Genomic DNA, 24,853 nt, shown 5'->3' on the forward strand with positions numbered 1-24,853 from the left:
TCAGAGCTTAGAGCCGTCAGTGATGGCAACAGAGTTTCAACTATAGAATCTAAACAAACCCAGGTACCTGCTTTCAGCCGGCAACGGCCTCAGAGCTGGAGCCTGCACTCAGCTCCAGTGACAGCTATAGAAGGTAAATTAATCCTAGAATAAAATTTAAAAAAGAAAAAAGGAGAGACTGGGAGCTTCAGTTGCCCACCAGCCTGAAAACAGCCCTCAGCCCCTCACCCAGACTGGCCAGGCACCCCAGTGGGGACCCCCACCCTGAAGGGGGTGTGACCAGCTGCAAACAGCCATCCTCCCCTCATCCAGGCTGGCCAGGCACCCAAGCAGCACCCCCACCCTGATCTGGGACACCCTTCAGGGCAAACCAGCTGGCCCCCACCCGTGCACCAGGCCTCTATCCTATATAGTAAACGGGTAATATGGAAACTGACCCTAACAGCAGAAGGACTGGGAATGATTGGTCACTATGACACACATTGACCACCAGGGGGCAGACGCTCAATGCAGAAGATGCCCTCTGGTGGTCAGGGCGCTCTCACATGGGAGGAGCTCTGCTCAGCCACAGGCCAGGCTGATGGCTGCCAGTACAGCGGTGGTGGTGGGAGCCTCTCCTGCCTCCTCAGCAGTGCTAAGGATGTCCGACTGCAGTTTAGGCCTGCTCCCTGCTGGCAAGTGGACATCCCCCGGGGGCTCCCGGGCTGCCAGAGGGATGTCTGATTGCCATCTTAGGCCCAATCCCCTGGGGAGCGGGCCTAAGCCAGCAGGTGGTCATCCCCAAGGGGTCCCAGACTGCAAGAGGGCACAGGCCGGGCTGAGGGACCTCCCCATCCCCCCTGAGTGCACAAATTTTTGTGCACCAGGCCTCTAGTTTGATTTATAAGGAAAAGAGATGGCCCTTGCAATTAGAATGAATAACATAAGCAAAGGCCTAAAGTCAAGTAGGGGCTAGGACTGGGAGGAGATCAGTCTGAAAATAACAGAGAATCAGGATATAAGCTAGTGTGAAAAGCTGCAAGTGCCCCAGTAAATTCCCTGGAGATTTCCAAGCATGAGAGCAACATGGCAAACCAGCATTTTAAGAGCACTAGTCTGGCCCCATGAGCCTGAGCACCTACTGTAGGAGGCGCCAAGCTCCAAGTGAGGCACCTCTGCACCTTGTCTCACTCAAAGAAATGCGGCTTGGCGAGATTAAACGATGTACCTAAGTCACACAGCAAGTGACAGAGCAGGCATTAATCTCCATTTCAAATTTAAATGTTCTGCAAAACCCTGCCTCAAATCAGAACCCGGGCCAGCTGCCCTGAGGACTCAGACAGCAGAACTCACTGCCCAGGACAGGAGACAGACGGGCAAACGGGAAAGATGGAGTTGGGGATGCCACGGTGGGATGAACAGGACACCATGGGAGCAGGCAGAGGAGGCACCAAACTAACTCTGGCGATGAAACACAAATGTTTACAAGTGAATTGTTGCATGTTTCTTTTTGGCCATAGTCACACTGTTTTTTAAGGTTAACACAGTGTTATGAGTGTTACAACACTTAGATTGGCCTGGGACACATCTAAACTGAATATTAGCCTGCTGGCCCATCCTCTTTCCTGCAACATAATTGAGAGCGGTTGGCCGTCTGGAAGATATTCAAGGCATGAAACCTTCTGCACCCCATATAAAGCTGGAGCTCCCCCTTCCTCTGCTCTGTTCTCTCCTATCCAGTGTAAGGGAGGTCTCTTAGAAAAACTTTTCCGCATTATGCATTGTGTTTATTTAGAATGCACACATATGGGACCCTTGAGCAACTTTTCACGCACCTGCAAAGTCCAAACAGGGAAGAAAAGTTAAACTTTTTTTTTTTTTTAGCTTCTTACTGAAAATAAAACTGAAGGCTTGAAGGCAAAAAGAATCTGGCTGCAGAAGTCAGTTTCAAAGCTTATTTCCTGAAACCAATACCAATGGATAATAAATTCAAAACACAATATGACTTTATAGGTTCCAAAATGCAGACAGCTTTTCAACAATCCACCAGGACAGTTACTGTTGTTTTCCTATTATGTCACCTTCAAAATTACTTCTAGATCTACATGAACCATAAATCAGTTCATATTCCCTTAACCACTGGCTTTAAAATAAGTTGGTTCTTTTCAAAACAGTCACATCTTGAGCTATATTGTCTTACAATGGCTTCCACAAATCTATTTCTTCTCACTTTTTCCCCTCTCATTCTCCCTGAATTCCTAATGTCCTCTACAGAGAGTAGTAAAGAAACAAAGAGCTTTTCCCCTGCTTTCTGTCGTGGGGCCTGGCTGTAATGAGCATCAGTATGGCCAGCAGAACATTCTCCACTAAAGCCACCCAGTGCTAGGCACTACAAAGGAACACAAATCCTCTCCCCAAGCCCCTTACAACCCTCCAACCGAATGTGCAAATAAAATGAGAACGTTCCTCTATGTAGAGAGATGTCATGAAAACCATACTATCAGGATCAGTATGCTTCAAATTGCCCCAACTCCACTCGGCTCATCAACATCTGGCTTTGAGCTACAGATTCACAGGGCCCAGATCAGTCACCAGTTACCTGAAACCCAGATCAATCTCCAATAGATATGTAACTACACACTAATAAAACACCCAATGAAGAACCGAAGTATCTGCCATTCACCATAAAAGGTCTCTCATCCACAGGAAATTAAAGATTTTTACTGGTGCTGTACCCAGTGTCAATGCCCCACACGTAACTAAGGTTCCTTATGAATGTGCTTTGGGTATGTCATCATTTTCATTAGGAAAGTTTGTGAAAAGCACTTTGTGATGGATACAAGCACTTGATTCAGGTATGCTCACAAGGCCAACCCCAAACTGTGAAAGAGCCTGGCAGCATTTCCACCAAGATGTTAAACATAAGTAGTTTTGTTTTAGAGCCTTTCTGCAATATCCTTTGCAAAATTTTAATTTCAGAAAGTTTATATGTCCTGATTCTCATATCATTCACATAATAAGGAATTACAAACTATAATTAAGCTACTTCTATAGCAGTCACTGGGTCTTTTTCTAAAACATAAGCACAATTTTATCTCAAGTCAATAGCAACCTCCTGGCTTTTGGCTATTAATCATATGACCATAAGCATTTTTTTCTTCAAGAGTATGTGGATAATTTTTGAAGACACAATTTTCAAATTTGCAGAAACTGGCTCCACTAATTAAAGAGCATTACAACAATAACTGTGCAACCAAAGCCAATGGTTTCCTAACCACTGGCTTTGCTTTGTAGAATGAAAAAACAGTGAAGGCTACTAAACGTGATGGAATGATTGGTACCAAAATTAGCTAAATGAAATGGAGAACTCACAGGCAAGTTAAATCTGCAATGTCAGGAAAGTTCTTTTTCCTCTGAAAGTTGGCATCAGCCATAGTTTCCATGAAACTTGCTTCAGAACAGAAAGAACTCTTGGAAACTATAAATATTTTTAACTCTCAAAGGAAGACAGACAAAACTCAATCAGTGACCTCATAATTGGCTGTTTAATAGTCTCTATGTGAGTTGGTCATTTTGGGGAATTTTTAAATCCTAGCCTTCCTTCTGGTGTCCCACACATTTCTGTACTCCCTTTAGGTTGCAGGTGCCTAAAGCATTCTTGCTAGATTACTAGTTTGACAATGTTTTCCTACATTTGCCTGGTACTTTTTGTCACTATGTAAAGCCACCATCATGGAAGGAGGCACACAAATTACCCAGTGTTATGGACTGAATTTTGTCTCCCCACCTCCTCCTGCCTTGCCCCACCTCCCAAAAATGCATATATTGAACACCTAACCACCTTGTGACTATATTTTGAGATAGGGCCTTTAGAGAGGTAATTAAGGTTAAATTATGTCAGAGAGTGGGCTCCAGATCCAATAGGATTGGTGTCCTTTTAAGAAGAGGAAGAGTCCTAGCCGGTTTGGCTCAGTAGTCAGAGCATCTGTCCATGAACTGAAGGGTCTCGGGCTTGATTCTGGTCAAGGGCATGTGCCTCCATTGCAGGGTCAACTCCCAGGTCAGGTCAGAGCATGTGCAGGAAGCAACCAATCGATGTGTCTCTCTCACATCAATGTTTCTGTCTGTGATTTCCCTCTCTTATACTCTTTCTTAAAATCAATGAAAAAAAAATATCCTCAAGTGAGGATTAACCAAAGAAAGAGAGAAAGAGAGAGAAGAAGAAGAAGAAGAAGAAGAAGAAGAAGAAGAAGAAGAAGAAGAAGAAGAAGAAAAAGAAGAAGAAGAAGAAGAAGAAGAAGAAGAAGAAGAAGAAGAAGAAGAAGAGACATTTGAGATCTCTCTCTTTCCACATGCACAGAGGAAAGGCCATGTGAGGACACAGTGAGAAAGTGGCCATCTACAAGCCAGGAAGAGAGCCTTCACCAGAAACCAAATTTATTACCACCTTGCTTGATCTTGGACTTCCCAGCCTCCAGAACAGTGAGAAAATAAATGTTGGAGGTTTAAGCGATGTAGTCTGTGGCATTTTGTTATGTCAGCCGGACCTAAGAGTCTATAATGTGACTGTTACATCCCAAGTGGTGTGCAGTGCAGGGCATGCGTGACTGTGTTCTGTCGACTAAACACTCTCACGTACTTTATTTTAATGTGATGTTTTTAATGCCCCTTTAAGCTAGCACTGTGATTTGGTAGAGTCACAAAAAACTATGTCTGGCCTCAAACATGCTTGACACTCACTCAGTGGTTGAGTGTCAATCCATAACCAAGAGATCCCCAGGTTGTGGGTTCGATCCCTTGTAGGGGGCATGCAGGAGACAGCTGATTGATGTCTCTCTCTGATTGATGTTTCTATCTTTCTATCCCTCTCCCTTCCTCTCTCTCTAAAATCAATAAAAACATGTTTGAATCATGGGCCATCACTTCTCAGAAGCAGGATCTTCAGCAAAGTCTTAATATTTCTCTGAGCCTCAGTTTCCTGCTATAAAAAAATTTGTCAAACTGGTCAACTCCATCTTCTCCACCAAATTTGGCAAGACTAAGAACTAGTAAGCACTTTTTATCCACCACAAAGAAACTCATTTCATGTTTTTTCTTTGCATATGTTTGATAAACTCTAAATGTTCAAAAAGAATATAAATTATTGGTTTCTTTAAGAAAAGAGTAAAGACACCATCTTGAAGGGAAGAGCAGCTATGACTGAGAGCCCAGCCTCACCTCCATCCGGGGAGACCTCTTACACCACCAGGGACCCTACAGCCACATGGGCCAGGGACCAGCTGCCTTGGCTGCGAACTCAGGAACACGGAGACTCCAGCCTCCCCGGCCACGGGCTCCTAAAAAGTTTGTCCAGGGGGAGACAAAATGGTGGCCAAATAGGCAGATGGGTCCTGCACCTTCTCACGGAGCAGACAGAAGAATAACTGAATCGAATAACATCCACCCGGAATTGGTGAATTAAACACAGCTAGTGAGACAATCTGTGGACGGAAAGGTCAGAGGTCGCCTGGAGAAAGGTGGGATTGGGGTTCTGGGCTGGAAGGAGAGACCCATGCAACCGGGACTAGAGTCTCAGAGGGAGACTGCTGCACCAAGTCCACGTCCCTTGGGGACGGTGTAGTGCTTGACTGTGGAAGGGGGTCCACAGGGCTGCTGGCAGCGGGGGACTCTAGATCTAAGCCCACGGCCATGGGAGGCTGCGCTCAGAAAGGCAGCCTGAAGTTCTGCACCGGCTGTGCAGTGGCGGGGGAGCGGGGGGACACCAGCAGCGTGTCTTTATATTTTCTGTCTTTATATTTTCCTTGCTTTTACTCACTAAACTCAGTGCATAGGATCTTTCATTTACAAACACCCACCAAGGCTGCGGTGCAGAGGAAGGTGGCTTTGTGGAAGCTGGGGAGCAAAATAGGGAGAGGTGATCAGGAGGCCAGCTCTGGGACAGTCAGATCCCACCAACCCTGAACCAACATGAATCAACGTTTTTCTCCTGAAGACCAGACCCCTCCTAGCAGCGCAGCCGCACCCAGCCTTGAGCTCAGCAGGGAAACAAGATTTCTGAATACCCTCAGGGAGCCCTCATGGCAGGGGTGGGGGCGCCATTTGGTCCCAGAAACTAATACAGAAACTCCGCCACCTAGAGGCCATGTCAGAAATAGACTCTTGTGTAAATACAACTGAAAGCAGGCAGGAAAACAAAGTGGGCAGATTGATCCTGTCTGCCTGAAACCCAGGCTGTGGAGTCTGACACAGAGGAGCAGTGGATCGCTGGGAACTAAACACGGTGCTGACTACCTAACAGGAAACTGAGACTGGCAGACAGAACAGTAGAGAGGGGTCTTAAACCAGCCCCCATGGGACATTAAACCTCAGCTGAAGCGAATAAACTTCACTACTTCAGTTTTTAATTTTTTATCTTTTACTTAAGAAACTAAATTTTTTTCTCTTTATTTTTAGTATTTATTATTATTAATATTATTATTATTATTTTAAGCTTTCACTATTTTTTGGATTAGTGTTCTACATTCTATTTTTTTTTTATCATTACTTCACTCTATCTCATTTATTCCTTTATGCCAATCCTTTCTTCCTCATTTCTCTCTTTTTTCTTCCTGTTTCGCTTCTCCTGTCCCTGCTTTAGTTTGTCTCTCTCCTTTCTTTTTACTCCTTGTTAAAAATTGATCTTTATCTGCTGTATTGATGTGTTAGTATTATAGTAGTCTCTGTTGGCTTACTCATATATCTAATTTCCTGTCCCCTGCTCCAAGTACATGCACCCTTCTCTTTTCTCTTTCTTCGCTAGCCAATTTTTTATCTTGTTGTTGTTGTTTACTTGATTATTAGTTTGTTTTTTTGTTTTTTTGGTTTTTATTTTATGTTTTTGTTTACCCTCTCCTTGCTTGTTCTCTTCTTCTACTAATAGTTTAATTAGTTTCACTCACCAAACTCAGGCCTATCTGTTCTCTACTCTATTCTCCTTTTCCAAAAATAGATGAATAGATAGATAGATTAAAGAAAGGGTAATATTTTTGTTATTATATATATGTATATATATGAGTTTATATATATACTTTTTAATATATTTTTAATTATTATTTATTATTTTTTAATTGAGTATTTTGTTTTTTACTTTTCTTCTTATACATTCATTCTCTTTCTACCTCCTCTATACTGAATCATGGCCATTCCCCCATTCATTCAATTCCTTTACCTTACCTTCTGGAAATAAGTTCTGCCTCTTCAGATTGAGCTCCCCTCCTCTTTTCTTGGGGTGTTTGTTGTTTCATTTTTTTGGTTTAGTTTGTGGAGTTTCCTCCCCATATATGTATATTTTTCCCGTTATTTTTTCTTTTGCTTTTCTCTCTTACCTTTTTTTCTTTTCTGAATATCATTTTTGCACTCCTTTCTCTCCCCTAATTCTCTTTTCTCTGGTGGTCACCTTTATTTGGGTTGTCAGTGTCATGAATACATTCGTGTTTTGTTCCCTCTGTGTGGTGTCTTGTTGAGTTGTATTTTGTGCCTTTTGGTCAGTGTGGTAGATACTGAGCCACATAACCAGACACCCTGAGAGGAGCGAAAATGGGGAGACAAAGAAACAGCCCCCATATGAAAGAAAAGGAGGAAATCACCAGAAAAAGAAGTAAACAAAATGGAGGCAAGCAATTTGTCAGAGAAAGAATTCAGAGCAATTGTAATAAGGATGGAAGACAAAATCAACAACATGTGTAAGAATCAAGAGGAAATGAAGAAGAACCAAGAAGAAATGAAGAATGACATAGCTTCAATAAAGAACACAATAGAAAGCATCAACAGTAGACTAGAAAAAGCTGAGGACCCGAATCAATAAGCTAGAAGACAAGGTAGGAAAAAACACCCAAGCAGAGCAGCAATTGGAAAAAAAAAAAAAAAAAAAAAAAAAACTTGAGGAGAGAAACTAAGATGGCGGCATAGATAAACACCGGGAAATAGTCGCCTCCCACAACAATTGAAAATTAGCCCAAAGGACGGAGCAAACATCGTCCAAAACAACAGGAAGGCTGGCTGAGTGTAATTTCTACAACTAGAAGAAAAGAAAAGCACGCTGAGAACCAGAGGAGCTGCGGAGGCTGAGTGCAGAGGTACAGCGGCGGCTCGCGCGCGCGGAAAGGGGGTGGCACCTGAGGACGCGGCTGTCTTTTTGAATCACAAGCTCCCGACTGCTCTGATCTCCAGTTCCGGGAAGTCTCTGGGGACCCAGGTCTCATACGGGGAGAGGCTGCTCTCTCAGGCGGCAGTGGGCGAACTTGGGGGCAGATTTCCCTCGGAGGTGCTTGCAGCCATTGCCGGGACACTGAGACGCGCGACTCCGGGCGCGGAGAATCAGCCATAGCTTCTTTCTACGCCCTTTGACTCCCTGAGACCCCGCCCCACCCAGGCTGCGGCAGAGGCTTTTGCATGTGAATGCCCCAGAACTTTGCAACCTGATAATTACCTAACTGCAGCCAGGCCAGCCAGACCCGGAACTTCCAAGAGAAGGCCCAAGGCCCCGCAGCGGCTTGCATTGCTTCACAGCTGAGCCTCTTCGTGGTACCTGCTCTGTGGCCTCAGGCAGGGGCTGAATTAGCACCTCCTTAGATCCAGGAGCCACTGTACCCAGTGGTCAGAGGGGGTCCATTCTCCCACTTCAGACACAGCTGCTTCCCACAGCCAATTGGCCTGGAGGTCAATTCCTCCCAGTGATCCTACATCAACCAAGGCACCAAGAGTGCACCAAGAGTGTCCACCCCAGGTAACTGGGGAGGCTGAGCCACTGGGCCCTACAGGACACCTGGCGCGCAGGCCACTCTATCAACACAGGGAAGCAGCCAAAATGCGGAGACAAAGAAACAGGTCACAATTGGCAGAAACGGAGGAGGCCAGACGACTGGATATAGAGTTCAAGGCCACGTTTATAAGGTTTGTCAAGAATTTTATGGAAACCGCCGATAAATTTAATGAATCCCTCAAGGAGTATGGTGAGACCATGGAGGTCATGAAAAAGGACCAATTAGAAATGATGCAAACACTGACTGAAATAAAGAATACTTTACAGAGCTCCAACAGCAGACAAGAGGATCCCAAGAATCAAGTCAAAGATTTGAAATGCAAAGAAACAAAAAATACCCAACCGAAAAAGAAAAAAGAAAAGAGATTCAAAAAATATGAAGATAGTGTAAGGAACCTCTGGGACAACTTCAAGCGTACCAACATCAGAATTATAGGGGTACCAGAAGGAGAGAGAGGGCAAGATATTGAAAACCTTTTTGAAGAAATAATGACAGAAAACTTCCCCCACCTGGTGAAAGAAATGGACTTACAAGTCCAGGAAGCGCAGAGAACCCCAAACAAAAGGAATCCAAAGAGGACCACACCAAGACACATCATAATTAAAATGCCAAGAGCAAAAGATAAAGAGAGAATCTTAAAAGCAGCAAGAGAAAGACAGTCAGTTACCTACAAGGGAGTACCCATCCGACTGTCAGCTGATTTCTCAACAGAAACCATGCAGGCCAGAAGAGAGTGGCAAGAAATATTCAAAGAGATGAATAGCAAGAACCTGCAACCAAGATTACTTTATCCAGCAAAGCTATCATTCAGAATGGAAGGTCAGATAAAGAGCTTCACGGATAAGAATAAGCTAAAGGAGTTCATCACCACCAAACCAGCATTATATGAAAAGCTGAAAGGTATTTTTTAAGAAGAGGAAGAAGAAAAAGGAACTCTTACCATTTGCCACAGCATGGATGGAACTGGAGAGCGGATAAATACCACAAGATCTCACTTATTTGTGGAATATAATGAACAACATAAACTGATGAACAAGGACTGATCCAGAGACGGAGAGGCATTGATTGGACTGTCGGGCCTTGGAGGGAAGGTAGGGGAGGGTGGGGGCAAGGGCGAAAGATCAACCAAAGGACTTATATGCAAGCATATAGGCCTAACCAATGGACACGGACAACGGGGGGGTGAGGGGGTGAGCGGGGAGAGGGGGGGTAGAGGGTACACATATGTAATTTCTTAATCAATAAAAAATATTAAAAAAAAAAAAAAGACAACCTACTGAATGGGAGAAGATATACACCAATGATACATCCCATAGGGATTAATATCCAAAATTTATAAAGAACTCACACACCTCAACAGCAAAAAAAAACAACTCCAAACAAATCCAATTAAAAAGCAGGCAGACAGTCAATGATTTTCTCTCATCATTGTTGTTTCTATCTCTCTCCCCCTCTCCTTTCCTCTCTGAAATCAAAATATATATATTAAAAAGGAGGCAGAGAACCTGAGTAGACACTTTTCCAAAGAGGACATAGAGCCCTCTACCTTACCCTCTCCCCTCCCTCCCTCCCTCCCACTCTCTGAAAAAGTAATGGGAAAAAATGTCCATTGGTGAGGATTAAATACATATACATACATATATACACACACACACACACACACACACAAAAAAAAAAAAAAAAAACTTGAAAAACAGAAGAGCCTAAGGGAGCTATGAGACAACACAAAACAAAACAACATCCGCATAATAGGGGTACTAGAAGGATAGGAAACAGAGCAAGGAATAGAAAACCTGTTTGAAGAAATTATGACAGAAAACTTCCCTGATATTGGGAAGAAAACTCACACAAGTCCAAGAAGTTCACAGAGTCCCAAACAAGATAAACCCAAAAAGACCAAAGCCAAGATACATCATAATTAAACAGGCAAACACCAATGACAAAGTAAGAATCTTAAAGGCTACCAGGGAGAAACAGAAAGTTACCTATAAGGGATCTCCCATTAGACTATCAACTGATTTCTCAACAGAAACACATCATGCCAGAAGGTAATGAAATGAAATATTCAAAATGATGCAAAGCAAGGGACTAAATACAAGAATACTATACCCAGCAAAGCTATCATTCACAATTGAAGGTGAAATCAGGAGCTTCACAGACAAAATAGGGCTAAGGGAGTTTATTACCACCAAGCCAGCAATGCAAGAAATGCTAAAAGGATTGCTATAAAAAGAAGAAATGGGAAGGGAAGAAGGAATACAAGCATACAGGAATATAAAAATGGCGACAAACAAGTACTTATCAATAATAACCTTAAGATCCAAGGAACAGCAGCCTCGTGATCACCACACCCTCTGTCTGAGGAACAGCAGCTGTGTGTGAAGCCTCCCTCCACCAGCCAGAGGAGCCACAACAGCTGTGAGCAGCACCCACCAGAGGAGTTGCTGCCAAATGAGGAGCAGCTGATACCACAACCGCCGGAGTAGCAACCACAGCCCGAGGAGTCACTGCCACCCAAGGAGCAGCCACTGAATGACTCAACATCTAGATATGTCGGTAAGATCAAACATGGGTAGACAAAGAAACCCCCAAAGGAAAGAAAAGGAGGACTTGCCAGAAAAGCAGCTAAGTGAAACAGAGGCATGCAACATGACAAAAAAAGAATTCAGATTAAGGGTCCTAGAGTGCATAAACCGGATGGAGGAAAAAATTAACAACTTAAGCAAGAATCAAAAAGAAATGGATGAAAAAATCAATAACTTAGGTAAGAACCAAGAGGAAATGAAGAGTGATATAGCTGCAATAAAAAACACGATTGAAAGTTTCAACAGTAGACTAGGAGAGGCAGAGGGCCAAATTAGTGAATTAGAAGACAGAGAAGCAAAACACACCCAAACAAAACTGCAATTGGAGAAAAAAATTAAAAGACAGGAGGAGAAACTAAGGGAGCTATGGGACAACATGAAACGAAACAACATACGAATAACAAGGGTGCCAGAACAACAGAAAGAGGAACAAGGGTTAGAAAACCTATTGGAAGAAATAATATCAGAAAACTTCCCTGAGGTGGGGAAGAAAAAAGTCACACAAGCACAGAGAGTCCCAAACAAGGTGAACCTGAAAAGACCCACACCAAGACACATCATAATTACCATGGCAAATGTTCAGGACAAAGAGAGAATCTTAAAGGCTGCAAGAGAGAGACGGAAAGTTACATACAAGGGATCTCCCATTAGATTATCAAATGATTTCTCAACAGAAACACATCAGGCCAGAAAAGAATGGACAGAAATTTACAAAGTGATGCAAAGCAAAGGACTGAATCCAAGAATACTCTATCCCGCAAAGCAATCATTCAAAATTGAAGTGTAAATAAGAAGCTTCACAGACAAAAAAAGGCTAAGGGAGTTTATCACCACCAAGCCAGCAATGCAAAAAATGCTGAAGGGACTGGTATAAAAAGAAGAAATAAAAAACTTAGAAAGAAAACAGGCACAAAAAATAGAAATGGCTACAAACAAGTACCTTTCAATAATAATTTTAAACGTAAATGGACTAAATGCACCAATCAAAAAACATCGAGTGGCTGAATAGATAAAAAAAAAAAAAAAAAAAAAAACATGACCCACCTGGAACCATAACTGGCTTGGCTCAGTGGATAGAGCATCATCAGCCTTTGGACTGATGGGTCCCAGGTTCCATTCCGGTCAAGGGCATGTACCTTGGTTGCGGGCACATCCCCAGGGAGTGTGCAGGAGGCAGCTGATCGATGTGTCTCTCTCATAGATGTTTCTAACTCTCTATCCCTCTCCCTTCCTCTCTGTAAAAAATAAATAAAATATATTTAAAAAAAAACATCCTGGAAACTAATGATAATGAAAACACAACAATCCAAAACCTATGGGACACAATGAAAGCAGTCCTGAAAGGGAAGTTTATAGCTCTACAGGCCTATCTCAAAAAACAAGAAAAAAGTTAGTAAATCATCTAACTCTACATCTCAAAGAATTAGAAAGAGAGCAACAAGAAAAGCCCAGAGTGAGCAGAAGGAAGGAGATAATAAAGATTAGAGCAGAAATAAATGACATAGAGACGAAAAAAAACAATACATAAAATCAATGAAACCAAGAACTGGTTCTTTGAAAGGATAAACAAGACTGATGAACCTCTAGCCAGGCTCACCAAGAAGCAGAGAGAGGACCCAAATAAACAAAATCAGAAATGATAGAGGCAAAATATCAACAGACCCCACAGAAATACAACTGATTGTTAAAAAATACTATGGAAACTCTACTCAAACAAACTAGACAAACTGGAGGAAATGGACATATTATTAGAAAAATACAACATTCCAAAACTCAATCAGAAGGAATCTAAAAACCTCAATAGGCCAATAACTATGGAAGAAATTGAAGCAGTCATCAAAAAGCTTCCAGAAAACAAAAGCCCAGTACCAGACGGCTTCACAGGGGAGTTTTACCAAACATTCAAGGAAGAACTAAAACCTATCCTCCTCAGACTACTACAAAAAAGTCAAGAGGAAGAAACACTTCCAAGCTCATTCTATGAAGCCAGCATCACCCTAATATCAAAATCAGGTAAAGACAACACAATGAAAGAGAATTATAGGCCAATATCCGTAATGAACATAGATGCCAAAATCCTCAACAAAATCTTAGCAAATCGGATCCAGCAGTACATCAGAAAGATCAAACACCATGACCAAGTAGAATTAATCCCCAGGATGCAAGCATGGTACAATATCTGTAAATCAATAAATGTGATACATCACATAAAAAATTGAAAGAAAAAAACCACATAGTCATATCAATTGATGCAGAAAAAGCATTTGACAAAGTCCAACACCCATTTTTGATAAAAACTCTCAGCAAGGTGGGAATAGAAGGACCATACCTCAACATAATAAAAGCCATGTATGACAAACCTACAGCCAACATCATACTCAATGGACAAAAACTAACACCATTTCCCCTAAGAACAGGAACAAGACAGGGATGCCCAATCTCACCACTCCTGTTCAACATAGTACTGGAAGTATTAGCCATTGCAATTAGATAAGAAGAATAAGTAAAAGGCATCCAAATTGGAAAAGAAGTAAAACTGTCCTTATTTGCAGATGACATGATATTATACATAAAAAGCCCTAAAGACTCCATCAAAAAACTATTAGACTTAATACATGAATTTGACAATGTAGCAGGATGCAAAATTAACCACAAAAATCTATGGCATTTCTATATACCAAGTGAACTTACAGAAAGAGAGACTAAAAAAACAATCCCATTTACCATCGCACCAAAAAAATTAAGCTACCTAGGAATAAACTTAACTAAAGAGGTAAAAGACCTCTACTCAGAAAACTACAGGATATTGAAAAAAGAGATAGAGGAAGATATAAACAGATGGAAAAACATACCATGTTCTTGGATTGGTAGAATCAACATCATTAAAATGTCCACACTACCCAAAGCAACCTATAAATTCAACGCACTTGCCATTAAAATACCAACGACATATTTCACAGACTTAGAACGAACTCTCCAAAAATTCATCTGGAATAAAAAAAGATCCCGAATAGCAGCAGCAATCATGAGAAAGAACAAAGTAGGTGGAATCTCAATACCAGATATCAAACTGTATTACAAAGCCACTGTTCTCAAAACTGCCCGGTACTGGCACAAGAACAGACATATAGATCAATGGAATAGAATAGAGACCCCAGAGATCGGCCCAAACCAGTATGCTCAATTAATATTTGACAAAGGAGGCAAGAACATACAATGGAGTCAAGATAGTCTCTTCAATAAATGGTGTTGGGAAAATTGGACAGATACATGCAAAAAAAAATGAAACTAGATCAACAACTTACACCATACACAAAAATAAACTCAAAATGGATAAAGGACTTAAATGTATGATGGGAAACCATAAAAATACTAGAAGAATCCAAAGGCAACAAAATCTCAGGCATATGCTGAAGCAATTTCTTCACCAATACAGCTCCCACGGCATTGGAAACTAAAGAGAAAATAAACAAATGGAACTACATCAAAATAAAAAGCTTCGGCACAGCAAAAGAAACCATCAACAAAACAAGAAGAAAGCCCATTGCATGGGAGAACATATTTGCCAATGTTATCACCGATAAGGATTTAATCTCCAACATTTACAGGGAACTCATACAACTTAACAAAAAGAAGATAAACAATCCAATAAAAAAAAATGGGCAAAGGACCTAAATAGACACTTTTCAAAAGAGGACATTCAGAAATCCAAGCGACATATGAAAACATGCTCAAAGTCACTAATCATCCGAGAAATGCAAATCAAAACAACAAATGAGGTACCATCTCACACCTGTCAGAATGGCTATCATCAACAAATCAACAAATGACAAGTGCTGGAGAGGATGTGGAGAAAAAGGAACACTTGTGCACTGCTGGTGGGAATGCAGACTGGTGCAGCCACTATGGAAGACAGTATGGAGTTTCCTCAAAAAATTAAACATGGAACTCCCATTTGACCCCATGATCCCACTTCTAGGAATATATCCCAAGAAAACAGAAACACCAATCAGAAAGGATATATGCACCCCTATGTTCATAGTAGCACAATTCACCATAGCTAGGATCTGGAAACAGCCTAAGTGCCCATCAGTAGATGAATAGATTAGAAACTGTGCTACATCTATATGATGGAATACTATGCTGCTGTAAAAAAGAAGGAACTCTTACCATTTGCAACAGCATGGATGGAACTGGAGAGCATTATGCTAAGTGAAATAAGCCAGTCAATGAAGGAAAAATACCACATGATCTTACTCATTTATGGATAATAAAGACCATTATAAACTGAGGAACAAAAATAGATACAGAGGCAGAGCAGCCTCAAACAGACTGTCAAACTACAGCAGGAAGGCTGAGGAGGGTTGGGGGTAGGTGAGGGGAGGGGTAAGAGATCAACCGAAGGACTTGTATGCATGCATATAAGCATAACTAATGGACATAAGACACTGGGGGCTATGGGAGGCCAGGAGATTGTTAAGGGCAGGGAAAAAAGGAGACATATGTAATACTCTTTGTAATACTTTAAGCAATAAAACAATTTAAAAAAATAATAATAACCTTAAATGTAAATGGACTAAATGCTCCCATTAAAAGACATTGGGTAGCTGAATGGATAAGAAAACATGTATCTGCTGTCTACAAGAGACCCACCTCAGAACAAAGGACTCAAACACAGAATGATAGTGAAGGGATGGGAAAAAATGTTCCCAGTGAATAGAAATGAAAAAAAAGCTGGGGTAGCAGCTCTTATATCTGACAAGTTAGAACTCAAAGTGAAGGCCATAACAAGAGATAAGGAAGGCCACTTCATAATACTAAAGGGAGGAATTCTACAAGAGGATATAACTCTGGTAAACATATATGCAGCCAGTACAAGAGCACCCAAATACATAAAAAAAACTTCTGGAAGATATCAAGGGAGAGATAGACAGCAATACAGTCATAGTAGGGGACTTTAATATCCCATTGACACCACTGGGTAAATCCTCTAAACAAAAATCAGCAAAGAAGCATCAATTCTAAATGAACCACTAGATCAGATGGAATAAATTGACATTTTCAGAATATTTCACACCAAAGATATAGAATATACATTCTTCTCAAGTACACACGGGACATTTTCAAAGATAGACCACATATTGGGACACAGGCAAAGTCTCTTCAAATTTAAGAAGATAGAAATCATATCAAGCATCTTCTCAGATCACAATGGCATAAAATTAGAAATGAACTACAATAAAAACAATGAAAAAAATCAAACAGAGGCTATATAACATGCTATTAAACAACTATTGGGTTACCAAAGAAGAAATAAAAAACGTCCCGGTAACAAATGACAATGAAAGCACAACAATCCAAAGCCTATGGAACATGGTGAAAGCAGTCTTGAGAGGGAAGTTCATAGCTCTACAGGTCTACCTCAAAAAACAAGAAAAAATGGTAATAAATTATCTAATTCTACAATTCAAAGAATTAGAAAGAGAGCAACAAGAAAAGCCCAGAGTGAGCAGAAGGAAGGAGATAATAAAGATTAGAGCAGAAATAAATGACATAGAGACCAAAAAAAGATCAATGAAACCAAGAGCTGGTTCTTTGGAAGGATAAAAAAAATTGATGAACCTCTAGCCAGGCTCACCAAAAAGCAAAGAGAGAGGAACCAAATAAACAAAATCAGAAATGAAAGAGGTGAAGTAACAACAAATCCATAGAAATACAAAGTATTATGAAAAAAAAAGTACTATGAACAACTCTATTCCAACAAACTGGATAACCTACATGAAATAGACATATTCCTAGAAAAACACAAGTTTCCAAAACTCAATCAGGAAGAATTAAAAAACCTGAATAGGCTAAAAACTACCAAAGAAATTGAACCAGTAATCAAAAATCTTCCAGCAAACAAAAGCCTTGGTCTGGACAGCTTTACAGGGAGTTCTACCAAGAATTCAAAGAAGAACTAAAACCTATCCTCCTCTGACTATTCCAAAAAATTCAAGAGGAAGGAACACTTCCAAGCTCTTTCTATGAAGCCAACATTACCCTAATTCCAAAACCAGATAAAGACACCACAAAGAAAGAGAATTACAGGCCAATATCTGTAATGAACATAGAGGCTAAAATCCTCAACAAAATCCTAGCAAATCGGATCCAGCAGTACATCAGAAAGATCATACACCATGACCAAGTGGGATTTATTCTGGGGATGCAAGGATGGTACAATATCTGCAAATCAATAAACGTGATACATCACATAAACAAATTGAGAGATAAAAATCACATAATCATATCAACCGATGCAGAAAAGGCATTTGACAAAATCCTACACCCTTTCTTGATAAAAACTCTCAGCAAAGTGGGAATAGAGGGATCATACCTCAACATAATAAAAGCCTGATATGGCAAACCTATAGCCAACATCATACTCAATGGGCAAATACTAAATCCATTTCCCCTAAGAACAGGAACAAGACATGGATGCCCACTTTCACTACTCTTGTTCAATATAGTATTCGAAGTGCTAGCCATAGCGATCAGACAAGAAGAATAAATAAAAGGCATCCAAATTGGAAAAGAAGAAGTAAAACTGTTATTATTTGCAGATGACATAATACTGTACATAGAAAACCCCAAAGACTCCATCAAAAAACTAGTAGACTTAATAAATGAATTCGGCAATGTAGCAGGATACAAAATCAACACCCAGAAATCTATGGTTTTTTTATACACCAACAATGAGCTCACAGAAAAAAAACTAAAGAAACAATCCCATTTACCATTGCACCAAAAACATTAAGATACCTAGTAATCAACTTAACTAAGGAGGTAAAAGACCTGTACTCAGAAAACTATAGGACATTGAGACAAGAGATAGAGGAACACATAAACAAATGGAAGAACATACCATGTTCATGGATTGGTAGAATCAACATCATTAAAATGTCCATACTACCCAAAGCAATTTATACATCCAATGCAATCCCCATTAAAATGCCAACGGCATATTTCATAGACTAGAACAAACTCTCCAAAAATTCATCTGGAAGAAAAAAAGATCCCTAATAGCCACAGCAATCCTGAGAAAGAGGACCAAAGTTGGATGGATCACAATACCAGATATCAAGCTATATTACAAAGCCACAGTTCTCAAAACTGCCTGGTACTGGCACAAGAACAGACATATAGACCAGTGGAACAGAACAGAGAACCCAGAAATAGACCCAAGCCATTATGCTCAATTAATATTTGATAAAGGAGGCAAGAGGATACAATGGAGTCAAGACAGTCTCTTCAATAAATGGTGTTGGGAAAATTGGTCAGATACATGCAAAAAAATGAAACTAGATCAACAACTTATTCCATACACACAAACAAACTCAAAATGGTTAAAGGACTTAAATGTAAGATGGGAAACCATAAAAATCTTAGAAGACTCCATAGGTAGCAAAATATCAGACATATGTCATAGCAATATCTTTACCGATACAGCTCCCACGGCATTGGAAACTAAAGAGAAAATAAACAAATGGAACTACATCAAAATAAAAAGCTTCTGCACAGCAAAAGAAACCATCCACAAAACAACAAGAAAGCCCATTGCATGGGAGAACATATTTGCCAACGTTATCACCGATAAGGGTTTAATCTCCAACATTTACAGGGAACTCATACAACTTAACAAAAAGAAGATAAACAACCCAATAAAAAAATGGGCAAAAAACTTAAATAGACACTTTTTCAAAGAGGCCATGAGACATATGAAAACATGCTCAAAGTCACTAATCATCTGAGTGATGCAAATCAAAACAACAATGAGGTACCATCTCACACCTGTCAGACTGGCTATCATCAACAAATCAACAAAGGAAAAGTACTGGCAAGGATGTGGAGAAAAAGGAACTCTAGTGCACTGCTGGTGGGAATGCAGACTGGTGCAGCCACTCTGTAAAACAGTATGAAGTTTCCTCAAAAAGTTAAAAATGGAACTTCCATTTGACCCAGTAATCCCACTTCTAGGAATATATCCCAAGAAAACAGAAACACCAATCAGAAAGGATATATGCACCCCTATGTTCATAGCAGCACAATTTACAATAGCTAAGATTTGGAAGCAGCCTTATGTGCCCATCAGCAGATGAGTGGATTAGAAAACTGGTACATCTACACAATGGAACACTTCGCTGCTGTATAAAAGAAGGAACGTTTACCATTTGCAACAGCATGGATGGAACTGGAGAGCATATTGCTAAGCGAAATGAGCCAGTCAGAGAAAGATAAATACCACATGATCTCACTCATTTGTGTGATATAATGATCAACATAAACTGATGAAAAAAAAGAGACAAGGTAGCACTGAACAGACAGTCCACCCTCAGAGAGAAGGCAGGGGAGGAGGGGTGGTTAGAAATCAACCAAAGGACTTGTATGCATGCATATTAGCATAACCAATGGACACAGACACTGGGGAGGTGGGGGCTTGCCCTGAGGGGTGGGAGTAGCAGCGGGGGGCGGGGGTCAATTGGGGGAAAGGGAGACGTATGTAATACTTTAAACAATAAAAAAAAGAGTAAAGTACTACAAAGTACCCATTGTTATTATGGAGAGGGTTTCTCTGCCTTCATGCCATTTTTTCCCTTCTGCCATAGTGAACTAATTTTAATTCCCCCAAACTCAGGCCCTGGCATTGCTTCTGGATCTTAGATCATACAGCTCCCTTAAAATATGTTTTCCCTTTAATGCCTGGGGAGCAAACATTCACTTTTTTAAGAGGTTACCTCCTACAAGAAACCTGCCAGGATCACCTTAGGTAAAACTGATCACTCGGTCTCTCCTTTTGCCAGCCTCTATGTCTTGTATATGCTCCTAATATCATATTTCATCAATTCTAGGATGTACATTTTTTCCCATTTCAAAAAATTCTCTGAAATGAGACTATCTTACAATCAAAGGTCTGTCATAATATAATTGGCAGGATTTTTTTTTTTTATTTCTTGGAAGTACATAAAAAGGTGCATCTTAACTCAAGAGCATTGGTGAAATGCAGCTTCATTTTTTAATTTTCTAAGGTGAATGGAGCAGTGCTTCGCATCTGGAGGCATTCCAGCTTTCCCTCTCATGCACGCACATTTGGCAATATTTGGTTTTATCAACTCAAGGTGGGGGGGGTAGGGCGCCAGGGAGGTATGCCGCTGGCATCTACTGGATAGAGGCACAGGACAAACAATTGTCCAGCACAAAATGTCAATAAAGCAGAGGCTGAGAAACCCTAAGGTAGAGTAATAATGCTTATTTGGATGTATGATATGCTTTATTATGTTTGGTTTTTAAATCAGTCTTTTATAGTGGGTATGCAATCTAATATGTAGCTATTTTTTTCCAAACCTTGGCTTGTAAAGCACAAATAGCAATTCTTGAGAAGTGCTCTACGCTTTCTTCATCATCCCTTCCCAGTTCCTTCTGTTAGACTCCCAAGGGAAATGAATGATGCAATACTCCAAGTCAAAACTGGAAAGCCACAAGGCCTCCAAGAGATTGTGACCTTAAACCACAGGTTAGGTTAATTAATGTCAAGACCAACACTGTAACCCAGACCCCCAGATTTCCAGGATCCTTCTCAGCCTGGGAGGCAGCTGCTCTGTTTCCTGACAGTTGGGTATCTTAAGAAGAAAATTCACTCCACAAACATGAGGTGCATGACTTGGTAGGAGGTTAGCATTAGAATTCGCGCTTTGCCCTGGCCAGTTTGGCTCAGTGGATAGAGTGTTGGCCTGCGGATGGAAGGGTCCCAGGTTTGATTCTGGTCAAGGGCACATGTCTGGGTTGCAGGCTTGGTCCAACGCGCAGGAGGCAGCCAATCAACGATTCCCTCTCATCATTGATGTTTCTATCTCTCTCTTCCTCTCCATTCCTCTGAAATCAATAAAAATAAACTTTAAAAAAAATAAAGTATATGATAAAAAAAAGACCTATAGAATTCACGCTTCAACACTGGGGATCCACCCCACTCTTATCTCACTTTATGAGAATTTAGACTCTCTAAGGTCCCCGAGCTCTGTGGGAAACTCCATGCATGCAAAAATAACTGTGATTCATAAGTTTCAAAGGACTTTAAATTAATGTAGGTGATTTTGTCATACAGAAGGCAGTGGGGATTTAATACGTGTATTTACGGCCCTGGAAGAAGGGTTATTAAGTTGGAAGGGGGAGTGGGGGAGCTGTCCTCCATGCCTGTGGAAAGGGCCTTCAGCTGGAGCAGGAAGCTGATTTACTACGTAAGAGAGGAAGGAGTTCCAGATGCCTTTGGCAAGGCCTCTCCCGCCTCTCTGCTCCATACTCAGGCGGCCCCAGGTGGGCACCTCCGCACCCACCCCCACTCCCCACTCTGAGTTCCCTGCCATAAGTGCGGAGTCCTCCTCCTATCCCCACCCCTTCACTCTCCGGGGAGCAGCGAGCAGCTCAGCTTGGGATCCTGTGACCCCACCCAGTCTCCATCTGGGCCCTGCAGCCCGGGCCAGCAGGGGGATCCGGCTCCTGAGGGGGGTGCTGGAGGCCAGACTCACCTTCAGGTGGATGGGGAAGGATCTCTCCTGCAGCAGGGGACTCAGCAACGTCTGCTCCACACTGACCAGCTCTGAGGTCGAGTCCACCACGCGGGCCAGTGCACTGCGCACTGCCATCCGCGCCAGGGTGCATGGCCCGCGGCCCTGGGGGCAGGGCAGCAGCTCCGCTCCCCCCTTGGCACCTGGCACTACTCCTACCTCGGAGGAGCTCGCCTGCTCCCTGAGCTCCCCATTCCTCAACCCCTGGCCTCTGCTGCCCTCCTCCCGCCCCAGCCCTGCCCGGGCCCGCCGCGGGCTTGAGCAATGCGCTGGGGCAGCAGACACTTGGTCCAGGTCGCGCGAATTTCTACGGGCGCCCGGACCGTCCCCCGAGCCCCACTCCTGCTGCAGGAGCTGCAGGGTCTGCAAAGCCAGCATTTGGTGGCTGATGGAGGCCACTAAGGGCGCGGGGCTGGCCATCGCCATCGTCTCCTTGGCTGGCTCTGTGCGCTCCGCGGGCAGGTGGGGCAGCGAGGGAGGGAGGAGGTGGGTGTTTGAGGTCGCCGGGGTCACATTTCCTAACCCGCGGCTCCCAGGCTTCCAGGCCTCTCGACTTGTGGCTCTGGCCCCGCCCCTGGCCCGCGGTCAGGGATCCGCGCTGACCAGTGCATTTGCTTAAAGTCCAAATCGCCTTGTTCAGATCCAGGCTGCTGGAAGCGCTGCTGCACGGGCACTTGAAAATCAGCCAGATGCTGAGCTCTAATTCATCCTCCTCTCTGGGGTCCTGCTGAGAAAACATGCCGCTATGTGCATACATATCTGCAGCATTACCCCACCCCCATCTCCTTTGAAAGATGCTTGCCAATGTCCATTAACGCTCTGGGGCTGGGGGTGGGAGGAACATAAAAGACCCTCCTGGGAGTGAAAGTGTAAAGAACCAGAGAAAAGCTCACAAAGGAAGACTGTGCCTGATTCTTCTCTCTCCCTTTCTCACAGCCCTAGGAGAATTTTCAGGAATTTCTTGAAGTATCCTTAAAGGCCTCTAGGCCCCCCCAAACAAAAGAAAATGACTGTATCTCAAAGTTCTGCAGTTCTCCGTGTTGCCCCATGCAACAGGTGCTTGGAGAGCCTGACCATGGGAGTGGCATCAGGGCGAAGCCCTCCAGGCCTGCTCCTGAAGTGACTGGTGAAACTGGAGTAGGCATTGCCCAGGTGGAGCATAAAGGGTTTTGTGTGAAAATCCCAAAGGACTTAGGCAGCAGGGTTTGAAGCTAAATTCTTTTACAAGCCATGAACCCAGGGACAGCTGTACAAATAATTGTGGTTTTAATTAAACCTAACTTCACTACTTCTTTAACTTATGTTTTGATAGATTAGAAACTATTGGTGTGCAATTGCACTTTACAAAAAAAAAGACATTAGAGGGAATGATATGGAGGACTGTCCCAGAGGGGCATCATTTCCACTTCCTTCCTGTGTGGGAAACCAGTGAAATAACCTAACAACACAGTAAAGCAAGGGGCAAAGGTATAGGCCCATGGCAGACAAGTGGATCCTAGCACACCTAAAGGATGGATTTCATTTTTCCTTTATAAGGGAGGGTCCCACCTGGGTGTTGTGGAGTGAAATTGGGAGAGGTCCTTGCTCGCTTGGGAAAGCTGCTCCAGTGACTATCAGTCTAAAAGGGCAGTTATCAAAGATGTGGGGAGGGGTTCAGGGTCCTTTAAGGTTTCTTTAACTCTGGGAGAATATGACCCCATATATTCCTCCCAACTCTCCAGGGATGATTCCTTCTCCTTCTCACAGATTTTTTTTCCATCTATGAAAACAAATCACAATGCCAAGGTAAAGAAAACCTTTCTTAAACAAAAATTAGTATGCTCACACTAATTATAAGTAAATAAAAATCCATGTCTGTCAATTGACAAAGAGACAATTACTGTGGAGACAAGTAAATAGTTCAATGTTGATTAGATTCTCTTCCTATGAAGTTACTTAACTTCACAATAAAAAAATAAATTATTCTGTCTCTGTGGGGGGGGGGGGGCGCGGGGGAGGTGTTTTATCCTCAAGTGTTGGAATACATTAGGTTCAACAGAGACTAACCAGGAATAGCTAAAACTAACTCCTAATTTTCTCAGAGCATGTCAGATCTCCAGGGGTGCTCCTGTTTCCAGATATGCAGGAAATCCAGTTTCATGGGCTAACCCTACTGCTATCGAATGGCTGACTGTAAAACCTGCTTGACAGATGGAATTCCAGCCAACAGCACAATTGAAATCACTAGACACAACCTGACCTGAGACTCCACTGTTCTACATACCAGGCTGAGTCTGAGAGCCATGAGACCAAATGAATTTCAGGGGTATGAGGAAAGGGGCCAGAAAAAAACGCCAGGCCTGTGGGATGGCACATGCCACTTAAAAGCTGCCCAGGTTTCCCAATATCCTTTGAGAGTACTAGATTATTAAGCAACCCAGCCCTTGTCTGTTTTAGCCATGAGCCACTTTCCTTGAAATGGCTGATGTTCCAAAGCTGGAGATATGAGGCCCTAATTGAGGAAACATATTGATTCATAAGCTAACAAGATGATTCAATAGCATAGCAGCTCTGCCTTTGATTTAAAACCTTCAAAGTTATATATTCTGGGCTACCAGACCAAGCAACAAATCACAACTCCTTAATTTACTATACTGACAATTTCAGGCCACTCTGTAATAAAAGGCACATTCAAAAGAATAAAGTACTGGACACATGATGTTTTTCCTTCACAGTATCTATTTCACTATTTAATGGAAACCATATCCTCATTTCCCAGTAGATATTCTTCCCCTTTCTCCACACTCAGTCCATGTAGTCAGATGGGATAAACTCATCCCACTGCAGAAGTGGATTGGGGCATTGAGGCTGAGGCCAATCACACATCACATTCCCATTATGTATGGTCAGG

The 24,853-nt window shown here is 42.2% G+C and overlaps 1 protein-coding gene across 1 annotated transcript in view; it reads right to left on the minus strand.

Moving 5' to 3' along the window:
* DLEU7 (deleted in lymphocytic leukemia 7) overlaps window positions 1-22,383 on the minus strand; it is a gene marked incomplete at its 5' end in the record, with an annotated part of 31,913 nt that extends 9,530 nt beyond the window's left edge. The window contains one exon of the mRNA XM_081082805.1: window positions 21,925-22,383. Coding sequence (XP_080938931.1) covers window positions 21,925-22,383 — 459 coding nt within the window. The remainder of the gene's footprint in view (window positions 1-21,924) is intronic.
* Between the last annotated feature and the right edge of the window lie 2,470 nt (window positions 22,384-24,853).

This window comes from Myotis nattereri (assembly GCF_964212035.1).
Source record: "Myotis nattereri genome assembly, chromosome: 2".
In the NCBI taxonomy this organism is placed as follows: domain Eukaryota; kingdom Metazoa; phylum Chordata; class Mammalia; order Chiroptera; family Vespertilionidae; genus Myotis; species Myotis nattereri.